Genomic DNA, 27,456 nt, shown 5'->3' with positions numbered 1-27,456 from the left:
AACTTGTTGAAATATGATTGTTGAAGTAAAATCTGGATACTGGCTTTTCCATGTTTGGATCCAGGTTTCATATTAGATATAGTGGAGTTGGTCAGGAAACCAGACAAACTTTTCAGGAGTACCTCAGATGCTTTAAACTGTTATTTTGTTTTATGCAAAACATCTGCATGATCAAGCTGTTGTTTATAGAATTTTCAAAAAATGGTGCCCATAAATCAGTATATGTTCAAGATGAAAGGGGAAAGATGCCTTTTAAAAAAGTGTTAATAATCGGTATAGAAGAATAATTGTTTCATGTACATGTAAGTTTATTGATTATTTATTTCAAATCATAGAGATGTGTATTGATATGCATGAAATATAAAACGGAGCATATTGATGTATATTAATATATTCCCAAGATAAAAATAGTTATTGTGAACAGGGATGGTCCTGGCTTTTAGAAAGTTGTTGCCAAACAAATCTCCAACCTCATTTTGTCACCAATTTTCAAAATTTGTCACCAGAACAAGTAGTGAATATTTTTTCAAGTCTATTAATGTTATAGATGATGAAAATTGAAAAAGATGGGATAGTTATTACTTTTTTGACAACAAGCAATACAGCCATAATATTACAAAATAAATCATTACTTGACTGTTTTGCACTACTTCCATGGTCTTTGCATTGCGCATCACCGTTAGTGCATAGGTATGACTGTTGTTACCTGAAATAAATGCATTATCAGATGTGTAATATCGACTTTCCTACAGTATCTCCTTTTTTAATAGAAACATCAGGTATTAAGCAGATCTATATTATGTATATTATTTTCCAAATAATAGTTTTGTAAGACACTTTATTTAGATAATGACATTTTAATACTAAAACCATATGATCGTACTTTGGAATGTAAGATAAGTGACATATAATGCGACCGTCAATTTCATGCATTCAAGAATTAAATGCCACCCCTTATGGCTAGCTTCACAAAGTACATCTCCTTCAACCAGGAGTTCAGAAATTTATTTTTGCCGTGCTTTACATGCTTTGCTTGTAGTGAATTGCTTCCTAAATCCCAAAAATGATCAATGAATGCAGTAGATTTTTTCTTGACAAGCAAACTAGGATCTCCATTCCCACCAATGAAACTTACACGATTCAACACCTGGCATTAATGTACCGTATATATAAGCATTAATTACCATCATTAAATTAGAAGAAGGAATGAAGAAACATATCACAGGGCATATGCACCCCCCAAAAAAGCTAATTCAGAATAAATATGTTATTTTGTATGTAGTGTTATATGCATATATGAGTTAACAATAAGGAAATAAGGTGGGATATAAAATATGGGAAATAGTTATCACATGTATGGTAGCTTGAGACCACATTTGAACTGTTGACATAAATTCACACCCATTTTAGGCATTGCTAGTTATAACAAAAAAGGGCATTGTTTATCTTTCAATCAATTGCTAGTGCTTTATCTCACTGTAGAACAGGTGCTGTCTTTGAAGTATGTCGAAGAGGCTTGAGTCTAACCTTTAGCTATTGTGCAGTTTGGGTACAGCTGACCAGAAGATGAAATGGGGGCATGGGGGCGGGTAATAATTCATTCCACAGGGAGAAACAGTGTCCTTTGAGAATTTCATGTGTATTGGACCCGAAAAATAGGTGAATATTTAGTGAAACCATGCTTCACTATGCTGCAGAAAAGTTCCCAATGGTAGGTCCCAATCTGCCTGTTTTCAGATTCAATGGTTTTTGAAATGATTTATGTTTTGCTCTAGAATAACTGATCGGTATTAACTAAATTTATTCAACGACTATTTGAATTCTTTGGAAATCTTTCTGTACATTTGAAACTTCAACACAGAAGGGGCATTTTTTGTTGGAATGTTTTTGGATTTCTTGGAACTATTGGAATTGGAAGGACTTTTAGGAAATAGGAATTCATTCACCATGCTCTAAGTTAATTTGATTCTTTCACTCCTGTATTTTGAGAAATAAATTATTTTTAATTATGCAAAACTCGTTTGTTTCGCTATTTCTTGTTGCATCGTTTAAGTACCTGAAGTTGTAACACAGGATTGATGGCAAAAGTAAAACATCAATGAGTAAAATTAACTTATATTACTTACTCTGCCTGGATTCATGTTTGGTGAAACACTCGTTAAAAATAACATAACCAGTTGTAAATGAATTGATGACTTGTGCCTTGATACATGTATCACAGAACATCTGCTTTAACTTTGTATCATATCTCAGCCACGGACACCCAAGTTTCCAGCTGTCAAGAAATTTTCAGTAACTTTTGACCCATTCACCATGATGTGGTGTTGCACTTGAAGCATTACTACCATCACTACATGTAGATGATGTTGGAATGTAAGGTATATCATCAGGTTCAGTGACTGTGTTGTCTGATGAATTTGCACTAAATCCAAATGCTGTTAATTTTGTTAACTTACTTTTACGATGAGACGATGAACACGCAACGTCTAACTTTTGATAAATTTGCGCTCTTGACAGTATATAATTCTGATTGAGATTTATTTCCATTTGCTTTGTATTTATACACAGCAATCGGTACTTCAAAGGTAATCAGTTTTCTCTGAAGTTTCAGCAAAACTATTTTATTGGTACATTTAAAAAAGCAACAGAAGGATTAGCCATCGTTCAGTTAATTGTAGCTGTTTCTATTTGCGTCTTCAGTGGTCGGTTGCTTGTAGGTATAGTCCAGTAGCATGACTGAGTATATCAGCATACAGTACTCAGGCCAGATGTCAGCATAAGTGGATTATGATGTAACAATGCATTGTAAAGATGGGTTTGTCAGTAGGAACAGAGGATTTGTTTATGTAACAGATAGATTCCAGTGCATTGTGTATGCAAGTTTATGGTGTCCTTTTGTGTTCCTTTAAATGTCTCCACTCCAGATCCATTATCGTATGTACAAATTAAACAGCCAAAAAGGTTGTCACCAAAAAAATAGCCAGATGGTATATTTTGTCGCCAACAAGGAAATAAAATCACAATTTGTGACATTGGTGAAACTCAGGACGATCCCTGGTGAGATTTGCTGAGCATTAGGATATCAGTAGCTTTTCTTACATAGTACGTAATAGTTCCTTGCATTGTCAAAATGAATTTTTTAATGTAAAACTTTCTTCTGTATCTTATAAACTAATCTGTTTAATTGGGATCCAAAATAAAGAGTGTATCGATTTTTTTAGGGGTTTGCTTTTGTTGGTTTTATTTGCACTTTTAAAACATTATTGGCTTTATCATAATGAGAAAATGGATGGTAAGTGCCTTTCCAAAGGACAAGGCAGTTAATTAAAGCTGGCCTGAGTAGGTTTGGAAACATGCAACCCCTAAATTATGACTCCGACAATCAATCAGCTAAGTTATTGCAGCTCCTGTATTGCATATTGAAAAAATTTTAATACTGAGGTTATAACAGAGGACTGTAGTTTCCATGTTTTATTCTATTGGCCATGTACTTGACAGCTGGTCGTGTGATGTATGAACATGGTTGGAGACTGGGTCGTGAAGTACCAGGGCAGCAGGGATTACAGAGACAGGCCCAGTGTTATCTGGCAGCCCTGAATGCACTGCGACTGGCACAACCAGAGTATGCCTGGATCATTAAACCACCACAGGTCATGCAGCAACCAGTAAGTAATCCATCCCAAAACCATTAACTTTGCACAGAGTTTTCTTATTGGTTTCATTGGCTTGCCTGTGATAGCAGACAAAGATACATAGTTGACACTTTTAAGATGATTGCAGCATCAAATTAAGATCTTTTAACACTAAAGCTTACAAATTCAGCATCTTAAAAATTTTTCTGATGTAGCACCTTTTTAACCTTTGCAATGTGATGCATTCTTTACAGAATCTTGACATGTATCGAAAGAAGCAACATGAACAGTCAACACAGTGCTGATGTCAGCTCTTTTTGGTTTGGAAAAAATAATTGAAATTTACTTATTGTAGCACAAAAGTGGGGGAAATGGCTGTTTTTAAAAAAAATGTCCCCCATTTAGTTTTGTTTTTCTCACTTCCATGAGCAGTTAATTTAGTTTCATTGTGTACATGGGTTTGTGGAACTTTAATATTTTTGAAAAGACCTATAGTGATTCTCTTAATTGTTTAAACTGCAGTTGTTGGTTATATGCCTGCTAATCATTTTGCTGTTGTTTTAATCTTATTTGTGTATGAATTACCTCATCCGTATATGAATTGCCACTTTTTTTTTAAACATTAAAAGAAATTTTAGAGCTATAAAAGTAACATTGAATCAGTTGTCATCATTTTGATCCCACACATTAAAAAAAAAGACTTCTGCATGAGAATAGTGTATGAATACATTTGTCCATCATAGACATACTTTTCTTTATTTTCTGTTTCTAGCACCTGTCTGTGTGTGTGTATGTGTGTGTGTGTGTGTGTGTGTATGTGTGTGTGTGTGTATGTATATATATATATATATATATATATATATATATATATATATCAGTATGTTTTGTGTTTATATTTTGGTACTAATCCACATGGATATTCGCCCATTTGTGACCTAAACTTGAACCAGCTACAGATCTCTTCAAATGGCACTGGACATGGGTAGTTTGCCAAATGGAGTAGCATCCTTTTCCTGTTATAGTGCAGTGTTTATTGGGGGTGGCTGCTGCTTTTTACCTATTCAGGGTTCGCACAGATTTGAAAAGTACTTGAATTTTCAACTGCTGGATGAAAAGTGCTTATTTTTTTAAACTCCTTGAAAAGTGCCTATTTTTTATGTCAGTGGGGAAAAAGTCCTTAAAGTGATTGAAACAGAACAATAAATCTTAAAAAGTGCTTGAATATTTAAGAAAATAAAAGACCAGATTTTTTTATAAAAAAGAAACCTCAGTGGAAAAATTGCAGAAAATGTCCGATCAGCTATATGTCTTTTACTTTCTTTGGCTTGGTCGGTAATTAAGGAAAAGAGAGATTACTCAAAATTTCCATTTTGCAGCATTGTGGGAATGACGATATGGTGACTTTCTATTTCTTACGTTGCACCTCGAGGCCCTGGTTTCTGCATGAAAATGTTGCCAGGGAAGTGTGTTTTTAATTGTGAATGGAAAGGCTCTTATAAGTGGGTCGAGGAGACCCAGGACGGATATAAAGCTTTTGTTGTGTGTGCAACAAAGTTATAGACATCAGGGCTATGGGTGAGAGTGCCCTTAAATCACACCATAAAGCTGCAAAACACCGGAAAAGTAAAGCGTCAGTGTCAGCAATAAGTTTGGACTATTTTGGAATAAAAACAGACAAAATCAAGACATGTGCCAGAGACACTGACATTATAAGACAGAGTCGTATTCCGATAAATTAATGACGGGATTGATGTTACCCCCACCCCTATCTGATGCAGCTTCAACCACACAGTCAACATCCGCAAATATTTCCAACTTCCTTTCCAAGAACGACGTTCTGAAGTCAGAAATTTATGGACATTGCATACTGTGGTCACACGTGCATCCTACAAATCAAATAAACATATTGCTGACATTTTTTCATGCTATGTTCCCAGACAGTGCTCTGGCTGCAAAGTTTTCATGTGCAGAAAGGAAAACATCTTTCTTATGTATTTTTTGGCATTGCAGAACACCTTAAAAAATTAAGAAAAAAGCAGGCCAGATTAGATTATGAAATACTTATGAAGAAAGCAGATGAACTGTCTTTAAATGTAGGAAAGACACTAATGTGGCAACTTCTTGCACAGGCCAATGCTAATAGAAAAGGGGCTGAGGAGAAACTTGGAATTTATGAATGTCTTTGCAATAAGCTGGATGCTAAGATCAAGAAGTTGAAGAGAAATTAAGTAAAGAGGAAGAACTTGTTAATAAACTTTTTGTTTGACTTTTTGTTTATTGTACATATGTTAGTGAACTTTATTGGGAGAGGAAAATGTAGTTACATGAACCACAAGTTAGTCTGAAGGTTGTTCCAAATATAGACATAGCTGGTGAGTTCAGATATAAGACTCCTTAAAAATCAAAATAAAGTCCTTGAAAAGTCCTTGAATGTTGTCATATTTTTCCTCTATGAACCCTGCTATTTATGCAGTTATAAACATAATTACATTTTTTCAAAATCCTTGAAAAATTCTGCAAGTCCTTGAAATAACCTTGAACAAAACATCTCCAGATCTGTAGTAAACATGTTTCAATATTGTTTTTGACCCATGTTTTCATGTCAGCTTTCAGCCAAGCATGCTCTCTCTGGTGAGGAAGTGAAAGATCAAAGAGGTGAGTGTTAGAAGAAAAAAAATGAAAACGTTTCCTTTTTTGTTCTTAGTCATACACCTGTAAGAAAACAATGCATATATTACATGTTATCTATCTGCCAGTCTGTTTCTAATTCTTTTTGAACACAATAACTTGAGTTGTCCACCAATTACCAAAGTATTGCTATCTTGCACATTAAATAAGAACAGTATTGATTTTGAGGTCAGAGGTCAAGGTCATGGACTGAAAGAAGATATGGTTTCTGCACAGTAACTGGAGTTTTCAAACATCTGCAATTTTCATACTTTGTGGATGGCTTGCACTTGGCTTGTACAGATGCCTATTGTTCTGAGTCAAGTTGGTTTCCACTCATTTAGTTAAACATCAGGTACCTGGACCAAACTTTATGGTTTGTACTTGAGGTCAGGAAAATGCCTATCATTGATGGGGTCTAAGAACAAAGATCAAAGCACTCTAATTGAAAGAAAATGGTTTCTGCACAAAAGTTTCAGGTATCAAACATTAACCTTCACTGAAGTTTGTGGATGACTGACACATTCGGTTAGAAGAAGTCTGTTGATTTTGGTGATCACTTTGGATAAAAAATAAACCTTTAGATTCTGGGATCTAAAGGTTAAAGATCATGAATGCAGCACATCTTTTAAGAAAATAATAGTTTCTTCACAGTAAATTCGGTAAAAGACTGCACACCATGACCAAAAGATAAGGCATCTGAGATCCATAGGTTAATTATCTCTGGAGTTGGCCGACATCTATCGGTGCCCTCGTAAAGGACTGTTAAACTTAGGGCAGGCATTAATGTACCATTCACAGTACTCATGTTTACACATTATTTAGATTTGAATTTTTGCAGTATATTGTTGTGCTTTTTTTTGTACAGTGTTGCTCATATATCTATTTCCAAACCTATATATGCACATAATCTTTCCTTAATGGACAATTTTGGACAGAATACCTATTAATAAGCCTCAGTGATTTTTTTCAGTACCACTTTAAAAATACAACTGTTCCTTCTAAATAGACTAAAGTGTATCATGGACAGAGGATTTGTTCCATTTTGCTGGTTAAATGACACGCTTTTGTCACATAGTTGACATATTGGCAAATTTCACATGCATTTAGTCACTCTTTATTTAAAATTCAAACTTGTTTCCATTTCTAATCATATGATACTTGAAGCATATTTTAATTATGTTTGGAGTGTAACAGTTTTTACTGTGAAAAGCCACATTAAGTTGAAATTGTATACGACTCTACACATTTTCTTTCAGTTTTTGTGTAATTTTTACCACAACAAAAGCTTGAAATCAGTTAAAATTTTGGGAAAATGTCGAGCTGACTTTATGGGATATTTTAAAGTGTAAGTGTGGCCTTTTGAAGTTGTATGTTGTAGATTTCTCCATAAACTAGTTCACGTTTTAGTTATAACTTTAAATAAAGATTTTATTCAAATTAATGTGTAGAAATTGTATGTGTTACACATAAACTAAAAAGCACATTGATACATGTATATTCTAAAGGGTTTGTTTTAATATGCAAAAATTTTGGTTTTCTTAAGAATACATGTATCATTGATAGTACTTATTTTTTTTTTTCATTAGCTTCCCGTAAGCCAGAAATTCTGGAGATGCAAGACATTGAGAAGGAATATCTACTGGTTGATGCTCGGCTGCGGTTAATACAAAATGATCCCGATCCAGCTCTTGCTTCAGGTTAGATATTGGAATTTAGAAATCACTTCCTCCATTGCATACATTCTGCACTCATATTAAGGATAGAGACTGGAATTTGGAACTGGATGCCTCCATTGGATTTTAGAACTCAGTTTCACCATTGCATTCCACAATCATATCAAGGATAGATATTGGAATTTGGAATTCAGTTCCTCCATTGTATACACTCACCAATCATATTAAGGTTAGATATTGGAATTTGAAACTGGGTTCCTCCATTGCATACATTCCACAATCATTCAGGTTAGGTATTGGAACTTGGAACTCAGTTCCTCCATCACAAACATTCTCCAATCACATTAATGTTAGGAAACAGATTCTGCTTCCTCTTGAATCAGTAATCATGGAAAGACAAAAATTCCATCTTACATGGCGTTATGAGAGAAGGGAGAAAACCCATGCTTATTACCTCCCCTTGCTAGTGCTTGGCAGCTAGATATTTCCCATTTCAGCTTTTATTTATTACAGTCCACAATATCCCACTGGGGCCCCGAGTGGCCAAGTGGTCTAAAGCGCTCTTCGTTACGGATCACTGCCATCTCACCTCTGTCTGCGGCGGTTCGAGTCTAAGATTCAGCCAATGTGGGCATGTGAGAAAGCTTGCCAGTAGCTTCTCGTGGGTCGGTGGTTCTTTCCGGGGTTTTCCGGGTTCTTCCTCCACCATTAATACTGGCCGCCATGTATAGCCTATCGTACTGAAAAATGGCGTTAAACCCCACAACAACAACAACAACAACAATATCCCACTTGACCTACCATAGTCCAGGATTGATTTTCAACCATCTGTCAACAACATTTGTATAGTATTTTGTAAAGAGGCATTTGCTATATGTTGTAATTATGTGAATTTTAGATAGTAGCTAATGTTTTACATCTGTGAACTTAAGTATTCTGACATTGTGCTCCACCTTGGTATTGTTGGTGCTTATTGTTGGTTATTTAATGATGCATATTCCTGGAATGTTTTTGCTGTTTTTAGTGGCAGCCTAATGGACAGAAGTGCCCCTGCATGTCAGAGCATGACCTTTGGGTCTATAAGTCTGATTGCTGGGCCACTTGTCAGATTTTGATGATCCAAATGGCCATCCATACACACCATATGTTGCCACTCTGGTTTTCAAGCACCCCATCTAGCCAATTAGATGATCATACTGGGTGATGACTCATTCAGGTAATTGTCTTTTTGGCAAGTTTGGCCATATACTGGCTGGCGACTCATGGTATGCAGTTATATGGAGATCCGGTTAGACTGCCACCAGGGCTTGGAGTTTTTTTTACCAGTCTTGACCTTGTTTGCCTCCCTCATGCATGCATGGTGCAGATTATTGAGCACAAGGAGTCGATTCCCAGAGAATGGATTACACTAAGAGAGCTTTTTTAACTCCTTCATCTGCTCAGTAGGGAAGCAAATTTGATCCTTGTCTGCCTTTTCATGTGCCCACTGCAGATGGTCCACATGGCTCTTTTCCAATCGGTTTTGATCAACAAATTATGATCCCAACTGAAATAGTATTATTCATGCATCATGTATCAGTGGTACAACAAAATAGCTCACAGCAGGAATTCCTGAGGAAAAGTCTCAACGGTAAGTTACGATCTGTCCCTTTCACCCATCTTCATCATGATTATTAGTAAATGGCAGCCAGAGAAGTTACCACTTCACATAAGCCTTCTAGAAAATAAGGTCATAATAAACACATTTCATTTCTAAAGAATCATCTTTGTGGGAAAATAGTTCTTATTATGTTGGGCAACATTGTGATGACAGCCTACATCGGCAAATTGGAAGAACAAGTGAACCGAGCAACACATTCTGGTTTGGGTCTTTCTGTGCCAATGTGTCCAGCTGAAGATAATGGTCCAGGTCAGGTATATCTCCAACAAATTCAGTGTCCTGGCAGACTTGCTGCTTGGATGGTCCAGACCCTTCTCACTGTGTGACCTGTCCATCCATAAGTCTTTTTATTGAATGTGTGCCCTTTGATGGCATCCAATGATGGACCTTTTTGCAGTGGGATGGAATTGCAAACTGCCTTCCAGCCCAGGTCCTGGAAGCCAGAGCCATGGATACACTTTCAGTTAGTTGGGAGGGACATGTGTCAAAAGGAGCTTCAGACTTCTTTTGTGGAGATAATCTTATGAGCTGTAAGTCCCTCCACTTCAAAGGTTTGGGGGGGGCAGGTTTTCAGAGACTGGTGCAGCTTCAGTAGCATCAACCCACTGAGTGCTTCATTGTTGCAGCTGGTCGATGTTTTCTCTGGCTTTTTAAGGCTAAATGTTAGTCCCGATTATGATCACCACTCTATGATGTCCAACACATTCAGGCATCATAGTAGAGGGAATATTGGGCACAATAAGGATTTGTCAGGTCTATCCAGTTTTTGACCAACTAGATCTAAGTCTCTCACCCTGTTTCCTAAATGTCATCTGTCCTGTTTTCTAACATAGTTCAGTTCAGATCAGTTTGAATACTTAGTCAGGATGTTGCTGAAGCTGTTGTAATACAAAACCGGTTTTATCATAGCCCTAGCGTCAGCTTGCAGGTAAGTAAGTTGTAAGTTGCATACTCTTTCAGTGGATCTGAACTATCTCGAGTTCATTTAAATCAGATGATTCTGTGATCTTAAGGATGCAAATGGGCCTTGTAAACTTGAGTAGGTAGCTGTCGGCAGGCAGTGAGAGAGTGGTCATCTTTTCCCTCTCCTCAGTTGATATGTCAGAGAATGGCAGGGAGTCAAAATTTGGTCCATGCTTTCACTCAATACCTGAAGTGCACAGAAAAGGGTCATGGGGCAAGACATTTATTTCTTTGCGTCGAGGCCAGGATGACATAACCCTTCAAGCCCAAACCTTTTAGCTTATTTGGGTAATGTGCTCTGGATACTTTACAGATCTCGAAAGATAGATATATCTCTTCATGATCTGTGCCAGCCTCGCATTGAAATGGAACATTTCAATCCAGGATATAAAAGAAGCCATTGGTTGGCATGCACAATCAACCTTCTAAAGCTTTCATCTGCATGATCTAGTTTCAGAGACAGTAATTGTATCTGGTGGGTCTGGTGGCTTCAGCCTAGATGACCACTAGACCAATTTGTCATCAGCAGAACCTCATGGGTGTGAGTTCAGTGATTTTGCTGCATTTACTGCGATTATTATGAATAGAAAGTAAAGTTACTCATTTTCCTTATCCATATATATTCATGGGTTGTGCGACAGTTGTACTGTCCTTATTTTAAGAAAGTGGTTTATCATTTTTATCATTCAGCCATTCTTCCCTCAAGGGAGGCCATGGTACAGATGGGATGTTCATGCCTTCTTCCTTGTACCTATTCTCCTAATGTTAATATGATCAGGGAATTTATTTGAGGGAAAATATTTTTGCATGTTTCTCCAAGAATATCAAGCTTCTCAACACTATCAACTTGTTGGCATTTTCAATCAAACGGGATTCTTTTTACCAATTTGGTCACCATAATTTGCTCGCTTGGCACTCTGCATTAAGAGGCTAGTGTTAGGACTGGTCGGCCTGGTGTCAGGATAATGTGACTGGGTGGGACATCATGCTACATGCCTGCGGCATGATGCCTCAGTGCTAGACATCACCTTAAACTGTCACACTGCGGACATCGTAGCAATATGACTGAAAATTTGTTAAAGCTATGTTAAAAATCTAAATCACACAAACACCAACTTTCCAACCTATTCAGCAAAGGCAAGCATCCTTAATGTACTGCTAATTGGTTACCATCTATTGGTAGCAATGGAAGCCAGCGAGTATGGGTTCATTCTTGTTAGTTTTTATTTTATATCACTGGGAAAGATATATTTTTCAACTTTCCCAGATTGCTTGATTCATGGTATTGGAGTTTAGTTCCAACATTAATGTGATTGAGTAAATATTCTTGGAGAAACATAATTGACTAAATATGTTGATGTTTTGTCACATTAACAAATCTCATCAGCTGAGTAACTGAGCACAAGGTAGCTCCTTTTTAAACCAATATGGAGATGGGGTGGGGAGAAGGGTGGAACAATTCCAATTTTGACCTGCTAGCTTTGTGGATGGTATAGGAAAAATGGTCTCAAAATGAGAATTTTTGTTCTTTTTCTTTTCTTTTTTTCTGTGTAAAATTATAATAATATGGAATTTATTTTGCACAACAGTGATTATTAGCTCTTTTGGTGTACGAACAGAAAAGTATTGCAATGACCTGTTATCCAGTTGCTGTCCTTTAGTTTGTTATTGCTACTACTCCAAAACTCCTGGGAGATTATCATCAAACTTGACACATATATTCATTTCAGGGTCTAGTTCATTTTAAATGAAAATGGTACCCCTTGAACAGCTTGAAAATTCTGTTATCAGTACTCATTGTGATCAGTCATATCACCATGCTGTTTTCAAAAAACCTTTCTATGTCATATAGATGAACCGAAATGAAAATGTTGCCATTTTTATGTCCATTGTTGTAGCCATGGTGGCTATGTTGAAAATATGTATTTACTTTTCTGCCTGGAAGGGTAGTTATATGAACACATGATTTTGACTCGAGGTTTTAGGAAAATCGTGCACTTTGACATATAAATGTGACCATTATATTTGTTTTTAAAGTGCCTTCCCTGGGTACTTTGTTTAAATGGAACAGTCCAAAATGAAAATGGCACCCTGCAGGCTCAGGGATGCAGGATAGGCCTACAAAAAATGAGAATTTAGTGCAACATATTTGAACTTGTTTGGGCATAATCATACAGAGATAAAGACTGGGCACAAATGTCATGAATTATACAGGTTTTACTTCCCAAAAATGTAGAAATGGCCTATTTTGTTCCCCTATAGTGTTGTTATTGTGGACCGCCATTTCAGATTATTGAAGAGTGAGGACATCAATGGAACGCAGAATTTAGTTAAACTAACATTTAAGTTTCTTTAACAAAACAAGTATGTCTAATCACATTCATCTGAAATGAGTCAGAAATTTTTTTTTTGCCCCAAAGATCCATTTTTATTTCACATGATGGACATTATATGGTGTATCCTGATAAACCTGTGTTGAATGAATGGTTGAAATGAGGATGTTTGTGCTGTATTGGCTTGTGTACAAGGTTCCTGCCACTATACACAGTACAGTCCCAGGTTTGACACCATATAATGCTTATTGTTGTACATAAGGATGCATGCTTTTAGAAAATCAATGAAAGTGACATGATCATTATATTGTGACATCAGTGTTACATGACATTTTACCTAGGTATCAAAATCATCAGACCAAGTTTTGAGTATACAGATATAGTATGGCATGGGTGTAAGGAAACCAGTTCTAACCGACTTGAAAATATATTTAAAAAAACCAACAAGAATTGTAACAGGGCATACCAGAATTGTAAGGTCAGAGATTTTAATTAGAGAATGTGGTTGGCTACCTTAGAAGAGCATAGTTGACAAAGTTATTACATTTTATGAAATAGTAAATCATATGACACCAGTTTTAAATGAAAATTTTCCATCACTGGTTGTTCAAATCGGCCTCCAAAGACTTTTTAAAAAAACAGTTTAAATTTTGAAGCACCATTTTGTCATTATGCAGTGAACAAGTATATCTTTGTTTACAATCAATTGCCAGATCTGGTTATCTCTTTTGTGAAGATTTGTCAGTTCTAGTATCTCAGTAACATATGTGGTTATCTCATTTGTGAAGATCTGTCAGTTCTAGTAAGGAATTTCATTTACAGGTCCTACTCCTGGTCCAGATGAGTTGGTGGGCCTACTGGCAAAAGCTGGATTGTATGACAGAGCTGTGATTGTTTGCAGAGCTTTTAACCTTGATCTGTACACAGTGTTTGAAAGCTTGGCATTAAGGTGAGTCATTCTTCAGGTCTGAATACACTGCCTATACAAATAGATCAATACAGATGGATAGTTAGACCATATGTCCAGATGGATAGGTAGGTCATACATACAGACCAATACAGATGGATAGGTAGATCATACATACAGATGGATAGGTAGATCATACATTCAGATCAATACAGATGGATAGGTAAATCATACATACAGATCAATACAGATGAATAGGTAGATCATACATACAGATGGATAGGTAGATCATACATACAGATAATTGCAGATGGATAGGTAGATCATACACACAGATCAATACAGATGGATAGGTAGCTCAAACATACAGATGGATAGGTAGATCATACATACAAATAATTACAGATGGATAGGTAGATCATACATACAGATCAATACAGATGGATAGGTAAATCATACATACAGATCAATACAGATGGATAGTTAGATCATACATACAGATCAATACAGATGGATAGGTAGATCATACATACAGACCAATACAGATGGATAGGTAGATCATACATACAGATGGATAGGTAGATCATACATTCAGATCAATACAGATGGATAGGTAAATCATACATACAGATCAATACAGATGAATAGGTAGATCATACATACAGATAATTGCAGATGGATAGGTAGATCATACACACAGATCAATACAGATGGATAGGTAGGTCAAACATACAGATCAATACAGATGGACAGGTAAATCATACATACAGATCAATACAGATGGATAGGTAGATCATACATACAGATCAATACAGATGGATAGGTAGATCATACATACAGATCAATACAGATGGATAGGTAGATCATACATACAGATCAATACAGATGGATAGGTAGATCATACATGCTGATAATTACAGATGGATAGGTAGATCATACATACAGATCAATACAGATGGATAGGTAGATCATACATACAGATCAGTACAGATGGATAGGTAGATCATACATGCTGATAATTACAGATGGATAGGTAGATCATACATACAGATCAATACAGATGGATAGGTAGATCATACATACAGATAATTATAGATGGATAGGTAGATCATTCATACAAATCAATACAGATGGATAGGTAAATCATACATACAGATCAATACAGATGGATCAGTAGACCATACATACAGATCAATACAGATGGATAGGTAGACCATACATATAGATCAATACAGATGGATAGGTAGATCATACATACAGATCAATACAGATGGATCAGTAGACCATACATATAGATCAGTGTCCACAATCGTTTTCACTGTATCATCATCCACTTCAAGATTCTGAAATATTTTGACATGAACTGTACCTAAGGAAATCATGGACTTTTTGAGGAAATGCAATTTTTGTAACAAATTTTGACCATGTATTTTAAGGGTTTTATATCTATTTTTTTATTTTATGTATATTTTACAGAGTTTGATTATATCTTGTACTTTGTATTTACACTTAATTGTGAAGAATTTATTTATCTTCCTGAATATTTGTGCAATCTACTTTTACATTTGTTAAACTTTACCTTTAATTGGTACCACATAACTGCTATTGTGCTGAGGTGCTGCTAAATGCTACCTACCTACCTACCTAAATACATACCCAGTGTTATGGTGTGTGAACACATTAGTATTGTATTTCAGGTGTGTAAATTTGTCCAGTCACAGTACATATCACATGAAAGGAGATAATGATTACACAGCCAAGGCTTGGAGCTGGTTGAAGGAAAACCATCTTACACTTACCAACATTGCCAAAGAAAACAGGTTAATAAAATTGTTAACTTCATTTGTTACTTGTTTGGTTCTTTAGATTGAAAAACTTGTGCAAAATGCATATGTTTAGCTATTTGTGAGCTGTGGTCTTTGGTGTTGAGAAAAATTTAACAACAGGGATAGCACTGATTTTTCAGGTGACAACACTTATGCTTTTGCTGAATTGAAAAATATTATTCAGGATGAGATTGTTCTGGACCATCTTTTTTTTAAACTTAATCTTTGGTAGAAGTTTATGTATCTCATTTCATGTAAGTTTTTGTACATGGAGAAGTAAATATTTTAAGTGCAGAAAAAATGTGTAAAAATGAATTATATGGAAGAGATTGTATACAGAAAAGAAAAGGGCCAGACATTGGGGACTCCAAAATATGTACATAATTGTCAAAATTATTCAGGTGCTTTGGATTTAATAGTACTAAACCTTTAATCATTTGTACAGTATGTTCTTTGAATTTACTTTATGTGTATATTGCAGAATAGGTAAGTTCAAAAATGGATAGTAGTAGCTATGTCATGGACATATGTATTCCATCATCACATTTATACTTTGATCCAAATAAAATTGTTACAAGATGAAAGAAATGTCTGCCTTTCATCATGCCATTTTGCTCGGTGTACCTTGCATTTGAGATGTATTTGTCAAAGAGAAAGCAGTAACATATTGGTAAATAGAATGATACAAAATAAATATCGTACTCCAGTTTCAAAGATATATAATTTATATTTAAACTTTCACAATATTTATATCCAGATAAACACCATTTAATTTAAATCCCAAGAATGATCATTTGCAATGAAGTTTTGTTTTCTGTGCAAGTAAAATGATTTATTCATTTCCATCAAGGAAGATTACCCATCATCAGCAAGTGCATACTTATTTCCTCTTTTGGGAAGCACATTTATCTGATCTTTTCAATGTAAACCTAGGCATGCGAAATTGAGAGTCAAAAATAACCCTGGTGTCCGAACTGGGGGTCAAACTGAGTAAAAAAACAAACTTTGGTAACAAATATGGGGGTTAAATTACAAATTTGGGGGTCTCTGAAGCACACATGAGGGTTGTTGTTGTTGTTGTTGTAGGGCTTAACGCCATTCTTCAGCACAAGATAGGCTATACATGGCGGCCAGTATTAATGGTAGAGGAAGAACCCGGAAAACCCCCGGAAAGAACCACTGACCCACGAGAAGCTACTGGCAAGCTTTCTCACATAACCACATTAGCCGAATCCGAGACTCCAACCGACGCAGACACATGATGGTAAAGGGAAACACTGTTTTTGTCCTGCAAAGCTTAGTTTGTGATTTTGGTTTAAAAGATTTTACACTTATAGGAGCAAGTACAAAACTGTCACTGCTTAAGAAATTTGCACACCTGGTATTACACTGTACTGAATATATTAAGATAGATAACTCTGTTAAAGAAAGATTCAAAATATATGCCATGCATCCAAAAGACTAATTGAGAATAAATATGTTGATTAGTAAACTGTTAATCACCTTAAGAATTAGACCGGGAAAAAAGGTGGGATATATTATATAGAATAAGGGCTGTCTGTAGATAACTTAATCTTTGGACATGGGCAGTATTTTAAGCTAGAATCGTGAGATTGCAGATGTGAACTGTTTGTAAAGATGAATTCACACAAGATATACCAATACATTCTCAAACATCACTACTCAGATTGAACATACAGTTCATTGAGGCCTCATTATATTCACTTGGACAAAGCACATTGTTACAGAATGATCATATTGTGTAAAAGCAGGTTTGGACTATATAATAATTGAGACTATTTCATTATGATTTGTATAAAGAAGACATGAAGTGCTGTAAATAATTTTGAACACTTCATGCAAATTTAGCTCTTTAAAGGTCACTGGTATGTATTTTGATAGAATGCTCTTCACCTGATGACTTTGATGTGCAAAGATAATGTAGTATTTCAGTTTACATTCTATTCACAATATCTAGTACCTTATTATTTACACACTGTTATTGGAGACAAAATCTGAAATATACCTAAAAATGTATCAAGAAATAAATGATGCATAGAACAGATTTTCATTAAGGATGTGCTTTATTTTAGCCTTTTTTTTGTACAATTATCGTATGTATACTTCAATTATCAAAGACATTGATCTTTAGATTGTAGACTTCATTTGTATAAAAAATGATAAATTTTCAAAACTTTCATGTACACAACAATTTAGTTTATGACTTTTATGAATCAGCTGTGTATGAAAAATTGAAGGGTATAGAAATTCCATGAATTATATAATAATGTACTTTAATGATGGGCACTTCTGAAAAGTAACAAAATGTTTAAAAATTCTTCATTATAATGCATATTTAAAATTCTAACCTTTTTTGTTGCAAGAGTATTAATGTAGAGGCAGTCCCAAAAGCAAACAACAAAAATTAAAATAGGAATTTATTTGGTTTATCATAAGAATGGAATTTACAAATTATGTGTATTAATGCAATTAACCACTTTCAGAAGCAGTTCAAGCCATATAATGTATAATTTCCACACATCTATATGACATGATGCCAAGTCACAAGCATATAATCATGTGAATAGGAGATAATAGAATTTACAAATTGGAAAATGGTGAAAATTATACAAACTTTTCAGATTCTTAAAAATCTAACATTTTCTGTAATACTGTATTGTATAATTTGCTTCACAGATTTCCAGTATGATGAAACTAAACACAGTTATGTTAAGACCCTATGTACACAGTTTTCCTTCGTTACAGTTCTGTGGATCAAGCATGGCAGTTGTTACAACAGTACCTTGACAGATACGAGGACCATCAGAGTGGCTCAGCGAAATACCATCGCTCTGTAGCCAACAAACTCCTGTCACATGGGTTCTCACTCCCTACATGGTTTGTCAACACGTATAAGGTAAATTTTTCTACGAAATTGTAATGCTCTTGTGTTTTTATAATTCTGTCAACTCAGAAGAATCAACACGTATGCAGTGAATTTTGCATATTAATGAAGAATAATCTCCTAATTGTTTTATGCATATTATCTTATGTATCTTGGGACTATTCAAGTTAAACTTACTTGGTAACAATGAAAGGTACATTCACTGTGTAGTAGTCTTAATTATTTTGTACATATTTTATTGTGTTTCTTGGGAGTATTCGGGTTAAACATACTTGGTACCAGTGGAAGGTATATTTAGTATGTAGTAATCCACATATACAATTACAGTTGAGTGATCAGAGTACCCTGACATATATTTTTTAAACTTCTTTCCCTTGGTAGCATACATTTTTAACAACCCCATAATGGAAAGTCAAGAAACAACCTTTATTAGACCAATACTATGGATGGGGTGGAAGGAGCTTATTTAGATATTTGAATTTACAGTTGAGATCAGTTATCCTTAAGATCATTTCTTCAAAACTCTTTAGTGTAGTCATTGACTTTAATTCTTTCTTATCAAATTTCCACTTTTAAAGATAGAAATAAAACTTCCACTAGTATACCTGCCAACCATTAAGATTTTGATGGAAATAAAACTTCCTTTAGCATATTTGCAAACCATTAGGATTTTGATGTAAGCATTATGATTTCGTACACTGAATTAAGTCTTATGCTTACCTGTGGATGGATTACACTTTTAGATAACATTAAAATAAGGCGGTAAAAAGCTTTGTCCTGTTTAACTATACTGATCAGAGACCAGGATAGCTTTTCGGATGACCTGTTGTTTGTCATCCATCATTGATGTGTTCTTTAGGATGAGTATTTTATTGCTACTGCTAAACTACTAGGAGAATCGCCATTCAGTTTTACACAGGCACATTCTTATCAAACTCAAGCTTGTCCTGGATGAAAATGGTGCAGCCCAGATGTCCAATATGGCTGCCACAGCAGACATTTTGTATTTCTTGTTGCTTTTGTAAATCTGAACACTTTCTGCCTGAATGGATGGTTATATTAGCATAGAGTTTCACTAAAAAATCTTCCTATGATGCCAAGTTGATCCAAAGTCATAATGGTGACTGAAAAATTGTAGAGGAGAGAATTCAGTTTGAACCTTAAAACATGTTGGATCAGAAAAAGTACAAATCAAGAAATTTCAGAACTTAAAAAGAAGAATACATAAGCAGTATATTACAGCACTCGGGTTTATGATATACCCTGCTTATGCAAGATTTGAGAAGTCAGCTTTACAATAATGTATAGTGGAAAGTTTGGTAGTGTTGCAACGTTCCCTCTAAGCGAATGGTCGATGTGCACGCTATGCGTGCTGCATTGTGCAAGCATTACGGTGACTTGAGCAAAAGTTTTAGATCATCATAAAACAGCCATATAAATTGCAAAAGTTAATGCATAATACACTATAATTATTACGAGTCAACGCGTAGTAGAAAAATTAAATCAACAATTTTTTATGATAAATTTATCCAATTTTCGTTGTTCGTACTTACTCGGTATTATGTACTTTAAAAAGAAATTGAGTAAGAACAAGCTCTCCTATAATGTCTATATAGTGTGCTCTCTTCTGTTCTTTTTTACCTTTCCAAAATTTATGTACCTGATCAAGATCTATGGTTTGTCCACTTGTTAGATAAAATTTAATTTGCATAATCATGTCCAAAAGGTCAACCTCAGGTGTGTTACGCAGTTTTATTTTGATATTGTTCATCAGTCTAAAACCACGTTCATCATCAGTACTCAAAGCTTGAAATGTACTACATATATCCACAAATGTCGCCATGGTTGAAAATGTCTCCTCTGTTAGCACGAAGCCAGTAACATCTGCAAAAGTTTTTAAACTTCCAGATTAAATTTTAGATCATTATATTCTGATTGAAGCTTTGCATGTGTCGTTTCTCCAGCTAGGCCTAGTAAATGTTCATATTTTGTCACTAATTTGCTTAGTTCAGCTTTCCAATAAGTTTGTTTGATTCTGAATCGCCTGAGTATCAAACGCTGCCCACTCTCATAATTTGCCATCTGAGAATCTTTCTTGTAAATGCAGGCAGACACACTTTATAAACCTTAAGATCACAGCTGTATCTGTGTCTTCATAACCAGTTGTTGACAACAGCATCTTCACAGCGTCGCTACAGTGAACTTCATTTGTTTCCAAATATTGTGATTTCAATTTAGAAATTTTTGCTTTGGCCATCTATGGTTGATATACTGCTTCTCTTCAAAACTGTACACAAATCTGTTAATTCAGCTAAAACTTCATTCAAGACAGTTAAAGCAACGTGAACTTGAAGGTTTTGAAGTTCTTTTAAACAATGATTTGCAGTAGGATCATTATCTTCCTTGACCTGCTTCTGAAAATATTCTATTAGAATTGTGTAGTTTTTCATCAAAGCTTTAACAGCAAAATGGTGAGACATCCATCTCACCTCATTCAGTGGCCTAAAAGAGACATCTTCATCGGAGACATTAGCGAGCTCTTTAAAGGCAGCTTTTTTGACACTCGATCGGCTATAAACAGTTTAGAGACAGTTCAGAGTAATGTCTCAATATTTTTCGTAAGAGAAACTTTTCCCCATGCATTACCAATTTCTAGATCTTCTCTGTGTGCCACGCAGTGCTGCTCAGTCAGATGAGGAACCTCGGCACGGATCACTGCAGCCACACCATTTCTTTTTCCTAGCATAATGGATGCGCCCCATCTGATGCAAACATGACCATCCTTTGAAAATCAAGATTGTTCGCCATATAAAACTCCTTGATTGCAGAAAAAAATAGACCCACTGTCGCAGCCTGTCAATTTTACCATGCCAGCAAAAACTGTTCGGTGACACTTCGTTCCTGCAGGAAGATATTTAATGTGTACGATTAGCATCTTGGTTACAGATATGTCTGTGCTTTCTTCTACAATAAGTGTATGGAATTTAGACTCTTGAATTTCCTGCATACATGTCTCTTTGACAACCGAGTAGATACATTCCCCAAACTCAAATGCATAATTTTTACTTCCCCAGCTATCAGGAAGTTTAAAATATTTAGCCATGTGATCATGAATATGTTACTGATAGCATCAAAGTGTTCACTGAGAGGGCCAACAAGACATTATCAGTAGGAATCTACACTTGCTCACCGTTGCTTCGTTGGCGATCATTCATTTTGATTCACATCTGTTGATCATCCTTGGACTAGTCCAAGTGCAGCAGCCATCATCTTTTTTCATTTTTTTTGTTTGTTTCTTTTTATGGGGATGTTAATTGTATTAGCTCTTTAAATGCTCTTCAAAATTTGTTGTCTTCAGCTTATTTCTAAAACTTGCATCAGACATGTAAGTAAGGTTGTTCATTGTTTTAGATTGTTATACCCTTGATCCATTTGTACAGTTTATTACATTAGCTCTTTATCCACTGCATTTAGTTCATTTAGCTTTGTTCAGACTTTATAGGTAATTGTTGTTACAATTTTCAGCAATGCACTTTAAATGCCATCCCTGCCCTGTTGTTTGAGTTTCTCATGTTATATATTTCTTATTCTAGACTCTTGGGTAGGTATTCTCTCCCACGTGTTCCTGGAACTGATTGTGACCTGCCTTACAGTTGTTTTTATTTTCATAAAAATTCAGAGATGAAAATGATGAATCTTTGATTACCTTATGTTGTATGTGGAGTGTTAGACTTGCATAAGGGGGTCACAACAACATATGCATCATCTTCTGTGTTTAGGTGGTAACACACTATTCTTTCAGTTATAGTGAGTCAGGATATCACTCCACTCATTTTATTCCTTATTATCATATTATATTTTGATGCCACTATTGGGTTAGGTATTGCTGTGTCAGCAGATTGTACATTACTAGAGATAACACACATCCATTATCATAACTTGAGTGAATTGGACTTCACACTGTCTTTTTTTGTTTATATTTGTGATTTATCTTCCATATTCATGTAGTGATCTCAGTAGACATGAAAATTCTCATGCAGAGAGATTCTCAGAGCTATTTCTCATCCAAATTTCATGTTGCTCCTCCACTTGGTCTGGGTCAGGGAGCTTTCTCAAAGGTTTAGTAAGAGCCAGAAGGTTGCTAGGCAGCTACCCACTCTACTTATTGACCTTTGATCTTGGCAGCCAGATCAGTGTACACACTCCTGACTGGTCCCATAACTTTTCTGCCTTGGACAATGGTGAGTTACAGGTGGGCATGTCGATGAAGTGTTAAAAGCAACATCCCTGCATAGATGGAGCAGTACCACTGTTATCCCCCATGGGACATCAGTAAAATATTTTAAAACTAGGTATCCCCAGTGCTTGAAGGAACCCCATTTTAAGCCTGCCTTGTGACCATCAGACAGTAGACATGGTCACTGGAGAGGATTTAGGAAGGAGGTTTGCTGGCCCTTCTGAATTTCCTGATTGTGGGGTGGCAGAGTCTTAGGGACTTGCTTGTCTTTGGTTCATCCCTTTGGTTGAGCATAATGGATGATGGGTGGCTCTTCTTTATTATAAATGGAGGATACTGGGGTCAGTTCCAAGAACATCCTTCTCTGGCATGTACCCCCATGAGGTACTACAATTCAGATTTGGTGTAGTAAAGGGAAAGGTGCACTCTCTTGCAGAAGAGTGCAGTAAAGAGAGTGTTAAACAATCGATCTCCAGCCGTTTACTCCCAAATTTTTCTTGTACCAAAACAAGGTGGAAAGTTTTGCCTAATTATCATTCTTTCCACCTAAAGTTTCTGTTTGATGACCCATTAAAGATGGAGACCAGAGCCTCAGGAAGGCCCAGTCCAATGACTGTGCAGTTTCCATCGACCTCCATCATGTGCACTTTCGCATACCAATTATTTTTCTCAGAAAGTACCTTGGGTTTTTGTTTGGGACTGCTCCAGTGGCCTAAGTGGTTAGAGTGTCAGCCTCAGATGCAGGAGGTTTATACCTTTTGTATTTGAGGCCATGAGCCTCTCTCTCCAGATTGGCAAATTCAGCTATGCAGTAGTGACAGGTAACATCTTATTGATATGGAGGTGGTGTAAAGCTAATTTAATTGATACAATGCTTACCTGATTTCCTCATCCCACCCCACTCTGTTGTCTTCAGGGTATTCTTGTCCAGGAGAAAGATGATGGTTACTTTGCATGGGCCAGTGACATGGGGAAGCAGACTGGGTCTGTATTCTATATTCTGAAACTTTTTAGAAATCAGATATGGTTCATTTATGGGAGGATGAACTCTTTATACACACAAGGATAGTTTCATCCCAGAAAGGTAAACTATGCAATGTAAGTATTACATAATTAAAATTAACTCCCACATCACCACTTCCAAGCTAAAGTTTTAATGAACATATTCATTCTGGACGGGCTGCCATTGGTTCCAAAAATGCCAGGATTCCTGATAATCATTTCCTAGAATCAGAATGTCAACATTGAATTATTTCAGAGTTTGAATGTGGCTGAGCTGTTACGGTTGTACATAGACTATGACCTTATGTATGAGGGGGTGGACTTGGTGATGGAATATATTGATGCTGTGATGGATACATTCAAAGGACAGGACTGCTCCATGTTTAAATTAAGGGTATGTAGAATCTTACATTAATGCTCATTATTTACTTATTCTGTGTTGTTGTGTTGGAGTTTTTATCAGTTTATTGTTTGTCTATGAGATCTCTCTTGTCCTCATTCACTAGATCTTGTTTATTAATTGTAAAAAAAATTATCATTGAGATGCATGCTTATTGATTGATTTCCAGCTTTTACCATCAAGGCTTCAGGACTTTTCAGATTTGGTTTTATACTGCTGAATCCCATTGTTCACTGCATTTAGGTTTTTTGTTAGACACAACCATAATATAATCATGATGATTGCAGTATCTGTAAGCTACATTTTGATTGGTCCATCCAAACAGTGATTGTTGTTTTGGCTGGTTGCAACCAATGAAAAGCAGTGCAGTAAATAACTTGTAACATATATGTGTCAGAATATATATAGGACAAACCAGATGCAAATGGGCATTTTTGACGAGTTAGATCAGCATGCAGACATCAGGTCACTTGAATTGATGTGTTAAATCAGTGTGCAGACATCTTAAGGGGGATTTTCTATCAAAAGGGTTTATCAGTCTCTCATTGAGAGAGCTCTTTTCATGAGAATCAAAGCCCATTAGGTTAGAGCTATTTCTGTTGTTTGGGCCTTAATCATTCTTCTCTGAATGATCAAATGAAAGCTACCTTATGGTAGTCTGCACCTCCTCTTCCCTCTATCATCACTGTCACACCTGAATGAAAGCATTTTACACTTTAGGCCAGATTTTGTCTGCCTAGCAAGTTGTCAAATCATCCTCCAGTGCACCTGAAACACATCCTATAAAAATGCCCAGTAAGTTGTCAGATCATCCTCCAGTGCACTTGAAACACATCCCACAGCAATGAGATTTAGTAGTGATATTTAAATTATCATATTCTATTCCGAATTTTTGACATTTTATGACAGGCACAAATAAAAGAGCTTTTTTTTAAACAACATATATTTCATAACATTTCAGTCAGATTGTTTACATGCCATTTTCATGTGAGATCTATACTGTTTTGATGCACACAATAATCTTTCTTGAATACTTTCATCTTCTTTCTTTTATTTTTAAGTCTACTTTTGAAAATATTGAAATTTCTGACTTTCAGGAGACGAAATATGGTACTAATTGTCAGATACTTTCATTATCAGGGTTGTCTGAGGCACCTGCCCCAATCCGTCTGGTTGCCATACACAAGTATAGACCAGTTACTACAGGCACTCCGGGACCTTCGCATGCAGGATGTGGCTTTAGGAGAGGTAAGATGGTAAACAACCAGCCTTTTTGAAGGGAAAAAAGTAGATATAATGAAACTTGTTACAGCAGACTGTTTGGTACAGATAATAGAATTTGTTAAAATATGGGGCATCTGTATTGTAGAGGGCAGAGTTAACGATGATCATCTTAAGTTTTAGCCAGTTGTGCAAGTGGTGTTGTGCATGCACCTGCACATGTGCCAAATTTTTTAATGTAAAATGAATATTAAATTTATCTTTAGAATGGAAGTTGTTTGGATCAAATGACATTTTAAGATAAATATATCATTCATTTAACATTTTTTTAAAAATTGGGTTGGGGAATGCCCCAGAACCAGTTTTAAAAAATTATCCTGGATTTACCAAATGGTTTTGGGGCCCCGAGTGGCCAAGTGGTCTAAAGTACTCTCCGTTACGGATCACTGCCATCTCACCTCTGTCTGCATGGGTTCGAGTCTCGGATTCGGCTAATGTGGGTATGTGAGAAAGCTTGCCAGTAGCTTCTCATGGGTCGGTGGTTCTTTCCGGGGTTTTCCCCCACCATTAATATTGGCCACCATGTATAGCCTATCGCATGCTGAAAAATGGCGTTACACCCTACAACAACAACAACAACAACAATCAAACGGTTTTATCTTTTGAAAATTAATGGTGAATGTTACAGATATGTATTTATGATCCTTCAGTCACTTTTGATGTGCATCATATATGCTGACTTACAACTTGTACAGCAATACACATAGCAAATTCAGCTATTACAATGTAATGGCCATTTATTTTTCGAGGGGGGGTGGGCGCTGTGATTTTCAATGAGCTGAATATTTTATCTCAAGGTGTTATTAATATTTTTCCAAATAATATCATATTTTGCTATAAATCCAAGCCAAATGTTTTTTCCACGTATTGACAGATGGAAATTAAAGATGTGTCAGGCCCCTGCCCAAGAACATTGAATATAATTGTGGTATACCATGGTACTTGCAGTTCATTCATTAATGCCATAGTATAAAATTTGTCATGGTACCCACCTCATCATTTACCATTGGAAATTCCTACCATGAGGAGGAGAGTATCATGTGATAATGTCCATTTGTCTTGGGTTTTTCATTAATTTTGTTTTTGCGCAGCAACTCAAATTCTTGTCTACAGTTACAGTTGTGAATGGCTTGCATTTTGCAGAAAGGAAGAAGAATATTGGTTGGACAATCAAAGGTCAAGTTCACTGTGACTGAAAGAAGAAAAATAGTTTCAGCACAGTACCATTAGTTTTACATTACAGACATGGACCAAACTTCATGGATGGCTTGCTCATGGGGTAGAGACAAAATCTATTGATTTTGGGGTCCAGTGGTCAAAGGTTAAGGTCATTGACTGAATAAAGAAAAATGGTTTTTGCATAATACATTTAGTTTTAGACAAAAATGTTGATATTATTGAAGAGGCCTGTTGATTTGGGGGAAAAGGTAAAAGGTAAAGGTCACTTATGTCCCTAAGAATAATGAGGTTTGCAGAATAACTTGGTTCTGTTGTACGTTCTTGTACCAAACTTAATGGATGGCTTGTACTTGGGATAATAAAAACACCTTCACATTATGTAGTCTAAAGGTCAGAGGTCATGGTAATTCTAGTAAGAAAGAAAATAATGGTTTCTGCAGGTTAGGTTTATCCCAAAATTGCATACCTTGTCCAGGATCGAGGTCATTGAGACGTCTTGGTCAATAAATATAATCAGAGTCAAGCATACCCAACTTAATGTCAAAATAGATTACTATTAAACACAGGGTGTATAATGTGGCATTCCCTCTATTCTTGTTGCTCTTTCAAATGCAATAAATACATGGCCCAAATTAATATGAAGACTTTCCTTAGGATAAATGTTTGGATTGATGAGCTAAAGTTTGATGCCTCTGCTAATACTGTATCTAAAACACTTAAGGGAGAATCAATAATGTTTACTTTTTTTTTCTTTTTTTCACACCCGCAGTAGCTGCTTTTTGGGACCC

At 35.9% G+C, this 27,456-nt stretch overlaps 1 protein-coding gene across 2 annotated transcripts in view; it reads left to right on the top strand.

Annotated features, from left to right (window-relative positions):
* The window catches only part of LOC149785185 (nuclear pore complex protein Nup160-like), a 131,221-nt gene that overhangs the window by 101,985 nt on the left and 1,780 nt on the right, over positions 1-27,456 (top strand). For both annotated transcript variants that reach the window (XM_089978989.1, XM_089978988.1), the window contains exons 28-35: positions 3,499-3,665; positions 6,239-6,287; positions 7,889-7,999; positions 13,754-13,880; positions 15,536-15,658; positions 18,431-18,581; positions 24,065-24,202; positions 25,349-25,456. In XM_089978989.1, the coding sequence (XP_089835115.1) occupies positions 3,499-3,665; positions 6,239-6,287; positions 7,889-7,999; positions 13,754-13,880; positions 15,536-15,658; positions 18,431-18,581; positions 24,065-24,202; positions 25,349-25,456 (974 nt within the window). The remainder of the gene's footprint in view (positions 1-3,498; positions 3,666-6,238; positions 6,288-7,888; positions 8,000-13,753; positions 13,881-15,535; positions 15,659-18,430; positions 18,582-24,064; positions 24,203-25,348; positions 25,457-27,456) is intronic.

This window comes from Sinohyriopsis cumingii, chromosome 13 (assembly GCF_028554795.1).
Source record: "Sinohyriopsis cumingii isolate HCF-2022 chromosome 13, ASM2855479v2, whole genome shotgun sequence".
NCBI lineage: Eukaryota > Metazoa > Mollusca > Bivalvia > Unionida > Unionidae > Sinohyriopsis > Sinohyriopsis cumingii.
This window is presented reverse-complemented; position numbering and strand designations above follow the sequence as displayed.